Source organism: Rhinoraja longicauda, chromosome 1 (genome assembly GCF_053455715.1).
Source record: "Rhinoraja longicauda isolate Sanriku21f chromosome 1, sRhiLon1.1, whole genome shotgun sequence".
Taxonomy (NCBI): domain Eukaryota; kingdom Metazoa; phylum Chordata; class Chondrichthyes; order Rajiformes; family Arhynchobatidae; genus Rhinoraja; species Rhinoraja longicauda.
This window is the reverse complement of record NC_135953.1, coordinates 95108120-95123696: the sequence shown is the minus strand read 5'-3', so window position 1 is coordinate 95123696 and position 15577 is coordinate 95108120. Positions and strand designations below refer to the sequence as shown.

The window sequence follows — 15577 nt, the reverse complement described above, 5'->3', positions numbered from 1 at the left end:
ATGGTACAAGCTGCCAGAGGAGGTAGTTGAGGCAGCTACCATAACAGCATGCAAAAGACACTTGGGCAGGCTGAGAAGGATGTGGACCGAATGCAGCTTAGATGGGGCATCTTAGTCTGCAAGGACAATTTTTGTTGAAGGATATTTTTCCATGCTCTGTGTTGTAAATTATTATAGTTTATTGATGAATGCATTGCTGTCTTTTTTAGCTACAAGCAACGTGCAGAAGAGTTATCTCAGATTCATAAGGACCAACCAGAACACCCTGTAAGCCGAACCGTTTATTGGATTAACTACGTACTCCGTTACAGTGGAGCACAGCATCTTCGCGCTGCTGTTTATAATGTCCGGTTCTACCAGTACTACTTGTTGGATGCATTACTGCTCGTTACAATAATTATTGTTGTTGCATACAAGATAGGATTTTTGATAGTAAGTCTGATCGCCAATAGGTTTTCATCTAAATTATTGCATAGTAATGCTAATGGATACTGCAACAATGGAATATCAAATGGTAAACATCGGAAGAATGGTCACATCAAACATGAAAAGAAAATGAAATGAATATTCCATAATATTGGGAAAGATTTAACAGTTAACTGTACTGTTGGTATAATTCCAGCTGTGTAACACATTACTGACAGCATTTAAGAAAATAACTGTGTTAATGTGCTCCACTATTTAACTTCATTTTGCCTAAAATTCCAAGCGCTGACTAAAGGACCGATGAGCACAACTTAAAATGCAATGCTGTACATTTGAATCTTGGTATTTCTGCACAAATTACTTTTGGCACTGAAACATAAGGGCCTTAATTCTTGAAGCCTTTTATTATGAATTTTTATAAACTGTTTTGTGATTTATTAGTGACTTGTGTGCCCCATTTTTTTTTAAATTAAAAAAAGATGAAGGCTTTGATACTTAGTAAAATTGGTTCTTTTTTTTCTGTTTCAAAGTTCTCTGAAGATTATGTTACCCAGGAATGTGCTGAATAGTATGCAAATGCATTTGTGATGTTGGTATACTCAGTTATTTTACCTAATTAAAGATGTTTCCTTTGCTCTGATGAATGCCCCTTTTCCGATGGAAATCTTGTGGTTGGATCTCCTGCCTGTAAAGAATTGCTTTGCTTTTTTATCATCACTATGATTTTAATGGGCACAAATTCAGATATCCCTCCCATACACAGCCTTCGCAGAATCAAAGATGGTACGAGTTCAAGAATTATCAAGTGTTACATAAGTGACCTAATTCAAGGTTTTGTTTCAGGTTTTCAAACAAAATTTCTAATTGTGTAGTTGATAAGTTAAATAACAAGAATACATGGTTTATCTTTTATAATTCACATATATGGAAAATGATGCGCCGTTATTTACAACACAAACTAAACAGTAGATTTATAATTGCACCATCCTTTAATGTGACTTGCTTGGGGAATGCTTCATAAATCCCATTTAAAAATACAGCATCCCGTGATGAGTATCAATGTTTCCGCATCACTTTACACTGGATTTTGGGTGCAGCACCTTTTTCTCCGGCATCATTTATGAACTCAATTCAAAATTACGAAATGCCTTTTAAATTGATCTTACAAATTGAATTAATGTGTACTAGGAATTAATTTGCCACATAGGTACAAAAAGAATCACAGGGTCTAGACTCCATCAAGAATGTCGTGGATAGGCAAAATTGGTTTATTATTGCTCGATATCATTTTAAATACCTACCTTTTATTCTGTACCTGCCTTGATGCCCAAGGCCAATAAATGTGAAATAGACACTTTTAACTGCCCATCACTTGCCAAAGTATTTTTACATGGTCTTTATATTTTCCCATCAGGACATCGGTGAATATTTGTTGGTGCTTGTTACTTTTCAACAGTTTCATGTTGGCAGCTTTTTGCTGTTCTTTTGAACGTATCTGGGGCACACAATTCACTGTTTTGTAACTACTATACTTCAGCCCTGTGCTGTTTTCCTGTTTGTCATAGTTTGTCCACTGTGTGACGTGTTTACTGACAAATGAACTAGCCCTGCTGTGAGTGTATTTTTTTATTTATTCTAATTGAAGTTCATGTGTTTGACAAAGGAACTAAGAGTGCCTTGTATCCAATGTTACTGTTGTCCCCTTGATTCTGACCCAAATATAGACTATTTTTCTATCCTACTTGGAGCCGCAAATGGTCGCTGACTGTAAGGAAATTGATGGGAAATGAACAGCTAATAGCTTTAAATAATCTAACAAAGGAAAGTTGTTGTAAATGTATTTGCACTACTTTCATTTCTGTTCACAGCCCTGTACAGTACTGTCATGAAGTGGCCATAGAGAAAGCAGGTTCTCTGCTTTGAGGCGATGAGTGGTGGGGTGGTTTTAGCATTTCTGTATGCAGATGTGTTGACATAGAATAACAGATGCAATGTCTTCAGGCTGTAGCATAGCTGGGCTAAAGCTGGGAAAAAAACAAGCAATGAGCACTGATTGCACATGGCCTGGAACCTTTTCTTTTTATATGTATAATATAAAAATGTAAATGCCTGTAATATCAGCTACAGTTTTAAGTATGAGCACTGTCATCTGTTATTGCAATAAAGTTAAATGCAAAACGTTGAATAGGTGTTTGGCTTGAGGTTATCACATTGTACACGAGTTGAGATCATTTGCTGATATATATTGCTATAATATTCAGTCTTTGCTTGATTCTTACTTGATCTTCTCTTTGAATAGATATTTGTTTTTATTTACTTTAGAGGTATAGCAAGGAAACAGGCCCTTCAGCCTACCAAGCCCATGCTGACCATCGATCACCTGTTTGCACTAGTTCTATGTTATTCCATTTTCTCATCCACTCCCTGCACATTAGGGGCAATTTAGAGAGGCTGATTAACTTTCAAATCCACTTGTCTTTAGGATATGGGGGAAAATGGAGTCACTGGGAGAACATACAAACTCCACACAGACAGCAGCCGAGGTCAGGATTGAACCCAGGTCGCTGGTGTTGTGAGGCAGCAGCTCTAATTACATCTTTGAGGTACTTAAAAGAAACACACATTTTACAGTTGTACAATACATTGGTGAGGCCACACTTGAAGTATTGTGTTCAGATTTGGTCACCCTGCTATAGGAAAAATGTCATTAAGCTGAAAAGAGTGCAAAGAAGATTTACGAGGATGTTGCCGGGACTTGAGGGGCTGAGCAGTAGAGCGTGGTTAAGTAAGCTATAATTTTAATCCTTGGAACACTGGAGGCTGAGGGGCAATCTTAGAGAGGTATAAGATCATGAGGGGATAGGATGAATGCACATTCTTTTATCCAGGGTAGGGGAATCAAAAATAAGAGGACATACTGTATGTTGAGGTGAGAAGGACGAGATTTAATGTGAACCTGAGGGACCACCTTTTCACTCTGGTTAATGGTATATGGAACGAGCTGCCAGAGGAGGTGGTTGAGGCAGATACCATAAACATTTAAAAGACACATGGATTGGAAATGTTCAAAGGAGTATGGATTAAATGTGGGCAAATGAAATGAGGTATGTTGGTCAGCATGGATGAGGGGCTAGAGGGCCTGTTTCTGTGTTGTGTGAGCGAACACACAACCTCCATGCTTGCAGAATTATTTGATTACTGATGGGTTATCCTTGGATCAATGATAACATCTCTGTCCAGGTCCCACTCAATGTGAGCATGTAGCTATGCTTGATATTTTGTAAAAGCACCAATTTAATTTTAAAACTGATCAAGAAAATCACCAGCCTTGGATGAGGGGCATGGCAATGCCTGTCTGACAGTGTGCTCTCTGCAGCAAAATTTAATTCGTTTTGTTGAGTGTGAGAAAATGGACCCTTCGGCCCAGTGTGTCCCGGCTGACCATTGATCACACATACACTAATTTTACCCTACACACTAGAGACACTTTCCAGAAGCCAATTAACCTACAAACCTGCATGTCTTTGGAGTGTGGGAGGAAACCAGAGCACCAGGAGAAAATTTGCACGATTACAGGGAGAACGATTACAAACTTCACACAGACAGTCAGGATCAAACCCAGGTCTCTGGTGTTGTATAGCAGCAACTCTACTGCTATGCCACTGTGGTGCCCTTGGCTCAATATTCCTCCATGGTATTGTGAAGTTTGCAACAAAAAAAAAAGGTTAGAGTGGGTGCATCCTGAATTCCATAGACCAAGTTGACAGGCACATAGATATACAGGGAATGGGAGGATATGGATTATGTGCAGGAAGAGGAGAGTAGTTTAACTTGACATTTTCTCATGGGCCATAGGACCTGTTCCTGTGTGGTACTGTTCTATGTTCAAAAGCAGTAAAAAACATTTTTTAAAGATACGGCATGAAAACAGTCCATTCAGCCCAGGCCAACAATCAATCATTGTTCATACTAGTTCTGTTATCGCACCTCTTCATTCATTCCCTACACATGAGAGGCAATTTACAGAGGCCAATTAACCTACGAACCAGCACATCTTTGGAATCAGGAGGAAACTGGAGCGCCCAGAGGAAATGCATGTGGTCACAGGTAAAATGTGCAAACTCCACACAGACAATACCCTCAGTCAGGATTGAACCCAGGTCTCTGGCGCTATGAAGCAATAGCTCTACCAGCGGCGCCACTGTGTCATCAGCTAATGGAGTCATGATCAACGCAAAGGAAGATGGTGTTTCTCTTGGTGGTTCATCTTCTTTTGCTGCAGAAATTCCACGGGACAGTGTCCGAGATCTAAATATCTTCTATCATTTCATCACTGGCTATCCTGCATTCTAAACATCCTAAGGTCAGCAGTGTCAGGATAAGGTTTACTGATGATTGCACAAGGTTCACTTGAATTCAGTGAACTTCCACAGAGGAAACTATTAAAAATTCCACTTCAATTTGTTCCCTTTCTAATTATTTGTAATGTAGAGGTAGATTATGACGTGAAAATCAAGTTAATTTTAACCTGTTTTAATCCTTATCACGACAGTAATCTGACTTCTGAATGATAATGTAAATTAAAAAAATTAGGAATTTTCTTCATGTATATTGGTACAGTTGGTGTTCTTTTTGAAGTATTCAATTAATAGATTATTAACTTGATAAACTGAGAGATGATCGAACTTTGAACAATATTGAAGAGTTTGTGTGAAGGGAAATCGGAAACCTTCCTTGCATATTAACTGGAGATACAGCTAGCAGTTCCTGAGCACTACGTAAAATAGTAAAGCACCTAGTTATTCAATAATAGTGTCTCTACCCATTTTTCTTTGGATATTATGACCTGTTAATCAAATTTGTACTCTCTAATTACCAAGTTACAAGCCAAGTATTTTAGTTGTATTTAAGTTGAAATCGTAAATACACAGAATTTTTGGAAATGGTTATTAGATTGCAAGTTTACCTATCTTCACAATATTAAAATCTGGCAATTCATTTGGTTGAAATTATCATACCTCATTTGTAAAATAAATGGTACATGAAGATTTCTGCTTTTGTGTTACTTTTGCAATTAATATTAGGTGAAATAGCACATTTTATGTAGTTCGTTATTTTTGTTTTTCGGGATCACACTCCAAAATTGTCTCAGTTTACTGCAAGAACTACAATATCACAGAAAAAAAAGAAGTAAAGTTGTACATCATTTTCTATATTAGTTTAGTTTTATTTAGTTTAGAGACACAGCATGGAAACATGTCCTTCGAGTTCAGGCCAACCATCGATCACTCATTCACACGAGTTCTCTGACATCCTATTTTTTCATCCACTCCATACACATTGGGGGGAACCTTTACAGAGGTCAATACAGACCGCATGATTTTAGGATGTGGGAGGAAACCGAAATAGCTGGAGGAAGCCCACTCTGTCCCAGTGAGGACGCCACACAGAGAGCACCCAAGGTGAGGATTGAAACAAGGTCTCCGACACTGAGGCAGCAGCTGTGTCACTGTCACCTGCTGCACGATTTTTATCCAAACACATGAATGAATCAAGTTCAATCTGATGTTGCCTCAAAATGCACCCAAATGGATATTGGCACTATTTAATAGAACACAGAGAAAGTGAATCAGTGAAGCTTTAATGCAAAAACAGTAGAAATTTTGATAGATGGTGGGGATCAGACTTAGACGAAGGGATTAAAAGTACCATTATCAAATTTGCAGATGATACTAAGCTGGGGGGTAGTGTGAATTGTGAGGAAGATGCAATAAGGCTGCAGGGTGACTTGGACAGGTTGTGTGAGTGGGCGGATACATGGCAGATGCAGTTTAATGTAGATAAGTGTGAGGTTATTCACTTTGGAAGTAAGAATAGAAAGGCAGATTATCTGAATGATGTCAAATTAGGAGGAGGGGGAGTTCAACGAGATCTGGGTGTCCTAGTGCATCAGTCAATGAAAGGAAGCATGCAGGTACAGCAGGCAGTGAAGAAAGCCAATGGAATGTTGGCCTTCATAACAAGAGGAGTTGAGTATAGGAGCAAAGAGGTCCTTCTACAGTTGTACCGGGCCCTGGTGAGACCGCACCTGGAGTACTGTGTGCAGTTTTGGTCTCCAAATTTGAGGAAGGATATTCTTGCTATGGAGGGCGTGCAGCGTAGGTTTACTAGGTTAATTCCCGGAATGGCGGGACTCGTATGTTGAAAGGCTGGAGCGATTGGGCTTGTATACACTGGAATTTAGAAGGATGAGGGGGGATCTTATTGAAACATATAAGATAATTAGGGGATTGGACACATTAGAGGCAGGAAACATGTTCCCAATGTTGGGGGAGTCCAGAACAAGGGGCCACAGTTTTAGAATAAGGGGTAGGCCATTTAGAACGGAGATGAGGAAGAACTTTTTCAGTCAGAGAGTGGTGAAGGTGTGGAATTCTCTGCCTCAGAAGGCAGTGGAGGCCAGTTCGTTGGATGCTTTCAAGAGAGAGCTGGATAGAGCTCTTAAGGATAGCGGAGTGAGGGGGTATGGGGAGAAGGCAGGAACGGGGTACTGATTGAGAGTGATCAGCGGTGCTGGCTCGAAGGGCTGAATGGCCTACTCCTGCGTCTATTGTCTATCAGTGGAGAGTATAATGGTTCTGGACTCCCAGGGAAACTCACTCTCCATTGCAGGTGTGTGTGGGTTTTTAAAAGATGTATTTATGAGTTTGTTGATTATTAATTATGGAAGTGCAACCCATAAGCGTTTCATCAGTGTCACATACACCATATCACTTTTTTAAAATGTTCCATTTTATTTGAGGTAACAACTACTTTTATTGTCATTACTTGTTAGAACTGTTAATTTTTACATTATACACTTCAGAGATGTTTGAAATTGCCTTTATTAAACATGCATTGTGAACTAAAATATGAACCACTAAATGTATGGTATTGTTTGTGACATGAGGCTGCTCTACTTTCAACCTGCAAAACAAAGGCTGGGCAAATGAATTTTTCATAACAAACTAGATAATTTCATGTTTTGTGACAGCATTCAACATTTTTAGTTTAAAGGAAAAGCTTCATCACAGTTGAATTTCCTCAAATTAATGCAAAACATTGTGGTTGTTAGTCTGGCTCTAAGCAGCAGAAAGTAAGGGCATTGTAGATGTCTGTCCTGAAGCTGGAGGATTTCTTCGCTTTACTCTGTAAAAAATTAATAAAATGATACATAAATTCATTCCTCTATAGTCTTGTTTGATTACAAAATAATATGCACTTAATAGCAACCTTTGTATGCTGTTTTCATCTTTTTGATTAATGATGGTTCAGTGGTTTACTCAGACATTGAATAAAACAAAGGCAACTAAAACTATTCAAACAAAAATATAGCTCTGCCATTTTTCTTCCATTCTCAGCCCTGGCCTCCTGGCCCAATTCTAAAACTTGGGGTATTTTGCTTGGCTGCATTCACTTACATAAAACATAGAAAAGTGCAGGAACAAGACCTTCAGCACACAATGTCTGCCCAGGTCATGATTTCAAGTTAAATTAATCTCATGATCCATATCCCTCCTTTCCTTGCATGTTCATGTGCCTAATATGCTACCATCATATCTGCCTCCACCAACAACCCTGGCAGCACATTACAGGCACCCACTAAGGTGCAACATGTTCTCTGGAAAAGATGAACAGGCGATATTTTGTGTTGGAATCCTTGCCAGTAGGGCATTAACTTGCCAATTGAGCATTTTTTTGTCGGGAATGATGGCATATAGACACATGCACACATAGGCAGATGTGCAGTTTAAATTTACATCATGTTGGCGTAGACATCGTGAGCCAAAGGGCCTGTTCATGCACTATATTGTTTTATGCTCTAAGCCATTAGATCATTAAGTTTTCCGCCCAACTGTGTGAAAATATCATTGAAGATGGTCAGAGCAGTGATGTTCGGAGCAGGTCCTGGTTCATTTGTAGTGTAGTTCTGATAAACTACACAAGCTGTTGCTGTAAAGAATAGTAAGTCTGACTCATATGGGCACAGCACATTTAATCATCCAATTAAAAGGAAAAATATTAAATAGTACAAATTAATTCATAAATACAAAGAAGATATGATATAAAATATAACACTTCATTTTCCACAAATCTGTCTGATTACATTAACACAATCAAATGAGCTGTCGTAAATTACGGGAAAGCTTAACCATTTTACAATTGTTACCTTGTAATCCTAAAGCATTGACCATTTCCATATAGGTGTATCTGTCATCGTTGTTTACATCAAACTTTTTAATTTCTTGTCCAGGTGGTGCCCATGTTCCAAGGTTACTCATGAGGTCCTCATATGTCAGGTAACCACGCCCACGCCAGTCTGCTTCATAGAAGAAGGAGCGGAGTGCTGGAAGAAAGCAATGAATATTGATTGATCAAAGATAGACATGAAAACCTGGAGTAACTCAGCAGGACAGGCAGCATCTCTGGAGAGAAGGAATGGGTGACATTTCGGGTCGACCCTCTTCTTCAGACTGGTTAAGGATAAGGGAAACGAGAGATATAGACGGTGATGTGGAGAGATCAAGAACAATGAATGAAAGATGCAAAAAAAGTAGCAATGATAAAGGAAACAGGCCTTTGAAAGCTGTAGGGTGAACACAAGACGCTAGTGTGAAGGGTGGGGATAGAGAGGGAATGCTGGCTACTTGAAGTGAGAGAAATCAATATTCACAGCTGCCCAAGCAAAATATGAGATGCTGTTCCTCCAATTTGCGTTTAGCCTCACTGACAATTGAGGAGACCGAGGACAGAAAGGGCTGTGTAGGAATGGGAAGGAGAATTAAAGTGTCCAGCAACCGGGAGATCAGGTAGGTTCAGGTGGGCTGAGCGAAGGTGTTCCGCGAAACGATCGCCCAGTCTGTGTTTGGTCTCGCCGATGCATAAGAGTCCACATCTTGAACAACGGATGCAGTAGATGAGGTTGGAGGAGGTGCAAGTGAACCTCTGCCTAACCTGAAAGGACTGTCAGGGACACTGGACAGAGTTGAAGGAGGAGGTATAGCAACAGGTGTTGTACCTTCTGCGGTTGCAGGGGAAGGTAATTTGGGTGGGAAGGGATGAGTTAGCCAGGGAGTTGCAGAGGGAACGGACTATGTGGAAGGTGGAAAGAGGTGGAGATGGGAAAATGTGCTAGTGGTGGGATTCCGTTGGAGGTGGCGGAAATTTCGGAGGATTATGTGTTGTATGCGATGGCTGATGGGTGGAAGGTAAGGACACTTGTGACTAGCGGGAGGGGGAACAAGGGCGGAGCACCGAGCAGACATGAGTGAGGGCCTCAATTATGATGGGAGAGGGGAACCCCCATTCCCTAACGAATGAGGACATCTCGGATGTCCTAGTATGGAACACCTCATCTTGGGCGCAGATGCGGCATAGATGGAAGAATTGGGAGTAGCGGATAGAGTCTTTGCAGGAAGCAGGGTGGGAAGAAGTGTAGTCGAGATAGTTGTGGGAGTCAGTGGGTTTGTAATAGACGTCAGTCAAAACATATTTCCTGTGATGGAGACTGTGAGATCAAGAAAGGGGGAGGGAGGTGTTAGAGGTGGTCCAAGTAAATTTGAGTGCAGGATGAAAATTGGTGGTGAAGTTGATGAGTCCATGAGTTCTGCATGGGTGCAGGAGTTAGCTTCGATGCAGTCACCAATGTAACGGAGATAGAGTTTGGGGATAGGGCCAACGCCTGAAACAGGGATTATTCAACGTATCGAAAATATTTTGGGAAATTATTAATGGATAACGGGTAATGGATAAAGTTCATGAGTGATAGGAGCAGAATTAGGCCATTCGGCCCATCAGTCTGCTCCGCCATTCAATCATGGCTGATCTCTCTCCGTCCTAACACCATTCTCCTGCCTTTTCCCCGACCCCTGACACCCGTACTAATTACAAATCTATCAATCTATGCCTTAAAAATATCCATATGGCCACCATAGCCTTCTGTGGCAAAGAATTCCAAAGATTTTTCATTTAAGAAACTCCTCCTCATCTCCTTCCTAAAGGAACGTCCTTTTATTCTGAAGCTATGGCCTCTGATCGTAGACTCTCCCACTAGTGGAAACATGTTCTCCACATCCATTCTATCCACGCCATTCACTATTCAGTAAGTAAAGAATAAAACAAGAATAAAATTAAAATATTATAAAATCTGAAATGCATATCTGTATATTCAGTGGTTAAATCATAAGCTGACCATATGCAGAAATATGAGGTTAAGAGGGAAATGCTACATAATTTAGGGATACAGCATGGAAACAAGCCCTTCAGCCCAGCAAGGCTATGCCGATTATTAATCACCCTTTCACATTAGTTTTATGTTATCCAACTTTCACATCCAATCCTTGCACGCCAGGGGCAATTTACAGACGCCAATTAACCCACAAACCTGCACCACTTTAGGATGTGGAGGGAAACCAGAGCACTTGGAGGGAACCCACAGGAGGAGCATGCAATCTCTGCAGGGAATGTGCAATTTCTAAGATATATGTGACCAGGCTTCTGCTCTTCAATGGAAGAATGTATAATTTCCCCGGTGTGGGACGAATAAAGGAATATATTATTAATAAAATCATTGGGATATTGTACTAAATCGAGAAGATCAACCATTCTATTATTTGAAATTGGTGTCCATTAGAGAGAATGTTGGTAAATCACCTGAGATGTTAGTCATTGTCAGAGCATTTTTTGAACTATGGGTATACTTTATGTAACACACTCTAATTATGAGAATGGGTCATTTCTCACGATTGGATACAAGACATTATCTTTTCATCACTAGGTACTGGGACTTCTTTAAGTCTCTTGAAAAATGATTTATAATTGCACATATATTGCTGTTCTTTGAGACATATCACAGAAAGGGTAGGTTTGTAGGTTGCCTCCTGATTCAGGGACAGTTACTTCCCAGCTGTGTTCAGGCTATACAACCATCCTACCACCAACAAGAGAGCTGCCCTGAGCTATCATTTACCTCACTGGAGATTCTCGGACTCTCTTTAATTGGACTTTATCTTGCACTGAACATTATTCCCAATATCCTGTATCAGTACACTGTGGATTGCTTGATTGTAATCATGTATAGTCTTTTTGCTGACTGGATATAGCATACAACGAAAAAAGCTTTTCACTGAACCTGGGTACACATGACAATAAACTAACCTCAAAAAATATTTGTCGTCCCTGGAAAGTTTAATCAGATCTCGCACTCTTTGAATGGCTTAAAGCATAGAACAGCCATCAGGTCTTTCAGATGTAACCTGCATCCTATGTTTGTTATTTAAACAAATGAGCAAACCCTGCAACAGATTAGCAAAGGAATGTGAACTCGAGTCCCCACTGTGACACCTAATAATTTGCTTCTTTTACAAATGCAGTCTCAGCATGATGATTGGTAAAAATATCTAGTATGTCCTAAAATAAAAGTATGTTCTCCAATTTCTAGATAGCACACCCAAGAAAAACTAAAATCAATTTAAAGTATCTAAAATAACTTAATTGAATTAATTGAGTGGCACGCAGTAGACCTGCTGCCTTACTGCGGCAGAGACCTAGGTTTGATCCTGACTATGGATACTGTCTGCATGGAGTTTGTGCGTTCTCCCTGTGGGTTTTCTCCGGGTGCTCTGGTTTCCTCCCACACTTGAAAGATGTACATGTTTGCAGGTTAATTGGTTTCTGTAAATTGTAAATTGTCCCTAGTGTGTAGGGCAGTGCTAGTGTACGGGGTGATCACTGGTCGGCACGGACTCAATGGACAGGAGGGTGTTTCCACACTGTATCTCTAAAGTCTAAAAGTCTCAATAGAAATATTTACTTACCTCTCTCTGAGCATCTAACCTTTTCCAGCACTAAGTTAAGCTAGCACAGCTCAGATTGTGTATCTCCTTGCCTAAAAGCTTGAATATCTGCAACTTGTCCCAGTTGCAGTACAGCAGTTCCTACTGGGCATTAGTCTACTCTACAAACTACACTCAGGAAATGTCCAAATTAAGGGCAGATCTGTTAGTAGATCTGGAAGAATCTCAGCAGATTTGCCCGAGTGTTAAACTCCAATCAAGGAACTATTTATATTTGCACATATTTTACTGCAGTTTCAGACACTGCTTATGGAAAATGCACTGGTTTCTGTAAGATTTCTTCAAGACACTTTTATGTGCTGCTATGTTGTCACAGAAATAAATGTTAATGTATTTCTCACCTTTCAGATTTGTTATTGAAGGAATCAAAATTACATTTCTTGCAGTAGTTGCAAGGATGGTTTCCTCTGTGGTTGACGTATGGTTATCTGCAAATAAATTAATAGTTCGATCGTGTCTTCAAAATACAAAACGCAAGTTTGGAAGTCCAGACAGTTAAAAGTAAAACTAAGGAACGTGTACCATTATGTTAGCACTGTACCAAGTTTTCCCAATACTGCATAAAGCATTACTGACCTGGATAGTTTGTAAATATTATAAACCAAAAATATAAGACTTTCATGTTACTTATTGTTATCTGAAATACAATTATAATAATCTGAGTCTGAAGTTCTCACAGAGCAGGTAACTGGTATATTTTGCAACCTTGTGAAGTGGGCTAAGTGAATAATTTTCACGTTGGCAAGTTACAAACTGGGGTAGCACAGGGATCAGTGCAAGGCCTCAATTGTGAAAAAATAATGTTAATAATGAAGATGAAGGGACTGAGTGCATGAAAGCTATATTTGCTAATAATACCAAATGAGGAATGCGCAGAAGTTATTCAACGGTAAACAGATACTCAAAATGAATAGGTAAAAATTTGGTAGACTGGAGTGTAATGTGGGAAAATGGGAGTATCCACGATGGTAGGAATATGGAAAAGCAGAACACTGTTTAAGTAAAGAATGAGTCTGAATACAGAGTGATCCAAGTGTCCTCCTATATGAAACCCAGATAGTGCATAGACACAACGTGAAATTAAGAAGTCAAAGAGAATAATGGTCAACTAAAGGGGGACTGAAGAAGGGAAGTCATCCTACAATTATGCAGTGCATTTTAGAGATGGCATTTTGAGTACTGAATATCCTTATTTAAGGAATATTTGCTCTGGAGGGAGGACAGAAAACATTCGTGAGATTGATTCGGGAAGGAGGGACTGTCATGTATGGAAAGGTTGAGCAAGTTACGCCTGGACTCACAAGAATTTAGAAGAATGAGAGGTGATCTTATTGAAGAATCTGGGGGTGTGACAGGGATATTTCTTGCCGTGGGTGAATCTAGAACAGGGAAGTATCATTTCAGAATTAGAGTTACTCATTTAAGGTGAGACCAGAAGGGATTTATTTTCTTAGATGTTCGCGATTTTTGAATTAAGGGAACTGTTCAGGCTGATTCACTGAATAAATTCCAGGTTGAGATTTATCTATGGGGAGCCAATGTTACGTGTAACATAAAACCATAGAAAATAGGTGCAGGAAGAGGCCATTTGACCCTTCGAGCCAGCACTGCCATTCATTGTGATCATGGCTGATCATCCACAATCAGTAACCTGTGCCCAACTTCTCCCCATATCCCTTGATTTCACTAGCCCCCAGAGCTCGATCTAACTCTCTGTTAAATTTATCTAGTAATTTGGCCTCCACTGCCCTCTGTGGCAGAGAATTCCACAAATTCATAACTCTCTGGGTGAAAAAGTTCCTTCTCACCTCAGTTTTAAATGGCATCCCCTTTATTCTAAGACTGTGGCCCCTGGTTCTGGACTCCCCCAACATTGGGAACATTTCTCCTGCATCTAGCTTGTCCAGTCCTTTTATAATTTTATATGTCTCTATAAGATCCCCTCTCATCCTTCTAAACTCCAGTAAATACAAGCCTAGTCTTTTCAAACCTTCCTCATATGACAGTCCCGCCTTCCCAGGGATCAATCTCGTGAACCTACGCTGCACTGCCTCAATTACAAGCATGTCCTTCCTCAAATTAGGAGACCAAAACTGTGTACACAATACTCCAGATGTGGTCTCACCAAGGGTGTACACAATACTCCAGATGTGGTCTCATACAACTGCAGAAGAACCTCTTTACTCCTATACTCAAATCCTCTCGTTATGAAGGCCAACATGCCATTGCCAGTAACAAGCAGCAAGTGTGGAACCAATGACAAGATCAAACCTATCATGGCCTTATTGATTGTCAGAGAAACTTCCAGGGAACATTTGGTCAACTCCAGCTCTTACATTCCTCATCCATTATAGTTCAGTTCAGAGATTATGTATAAAACACATCCAAGGAGTTACCTGGTTTTACATCTTCCTCTTGACTTATTAACCATGGGATTTTGTTGGTGTTCAGTTGCTGAGGCGATTCTGTGATATTTTCCGCTTGCAAATGGGCCATGATTGATGCTGGCTGATCCGTCTGATTCAAAGCATCTTCAGTTTGATAGATCAGATCCCTCAGCTGAGAGATCTGTCGGTAATTGCTGTTCAAATTCTATGTGTGATTAAAAAAGTGGTAAGGATTTGAACACGGTAATCCAATAATAATGGACTTAAATTCCAACTGCAATCGGGTGACACAAAAATAATTCAAATATTTTCAGTCTAAGGTGCATGACAATACTGTAACATCAGTGCTCAGGACATGGAGCATGTTATAGTTGAATAGTGGAGCAGGCTCAGGCATTGTGCCTCCCAATCCTGCTCCTATATCTTATGTTCTCATATTCCTGAGGTAGTCCTCACCAGTTATACTGCTCGCCTTCATGGGCTATAATCCAGCAGGAAACAATTTGGAGATAAATTGAATTATGATCATCACTAATCCCAGAGGAACATATTTTCTGATGGCCTGGGTGAGGTCTTCTTCTTCTTCAGTAGCTCCATTTGAAAAACTAAAGCACCATCGAGGTCAAGTCTGATTTTATACATTGAAAGTACTCAGTTATCCCTTTCCCTCTAATGATAGAGGGAAGCAGTGATGCTACTTAAAATTGTCAAAACATTTCAATTATAAAGAAGGTGACTCCTAACATTAATAATTATAGTCTTGACAGCAAGTCAATGCACCGGCACAGAAATTTGTACCACCTATTTGCACATGAGTCGATATGTATATAATACATATATTAAATTAATTACAATGAGAAAATATGTCAA

At 39.8% G+C, this 15577-nt stretch overlaps 2 protein-coding genes across 2 annotated transcripts in view; one reads left to right on the top strand and one right to left on the bottom strand.

The window, feature by feature from the left end:
• LOC144595257 (2-hydroxyacylsphingosine 1-beta-galactosyltransferase-like) overlaps positions 1–2601 on the top strand; it is a 67043-nt gene extending 64442 nt beyond the window's left edge. Inside the window, exon 6 of the mRNA XM_078402540.1 lies at positions 210–2601. Within this exon, the coding sequence (XP_078258666.1) occupies positions 210–564 (355 nt within the window). The 3' untranslated portion in view covers positions 565–2601. The remainder of the gene's footprint in view (positions 1–209) is intronic.
• Positions 2602–6655: 4054 nt separating this feature from the next.
• LOC144600042 (EF-hand calcium-binding domain-containing protein 14-like) overlaps positions 6656–15577 on the bottom strand; it is a 54275-nt gene continuing 45353 nt past the window's right edge. Inside the window, exons 8-11 of the mRNA XM_078411398.1 lie at positions 14717–14912; positions 12662–12748; positions 8636–8812; positions 6656–7614 (exon numbers count right to left, since the gene is read on the bottom strand). Coding sequence (XP_078267524.1) covers positions 7610–7614; positions 8636–8812; positions 12662–12748; positions 14717–14912 — 465 coding nt within the window. The 3' untranslated portion in view covers positions 6656–7609. The remainder of the gene's footprint in view (positions 7615–8635; positions 8813–12661; positions 12749–14716; positions 14913–15577) is intronic.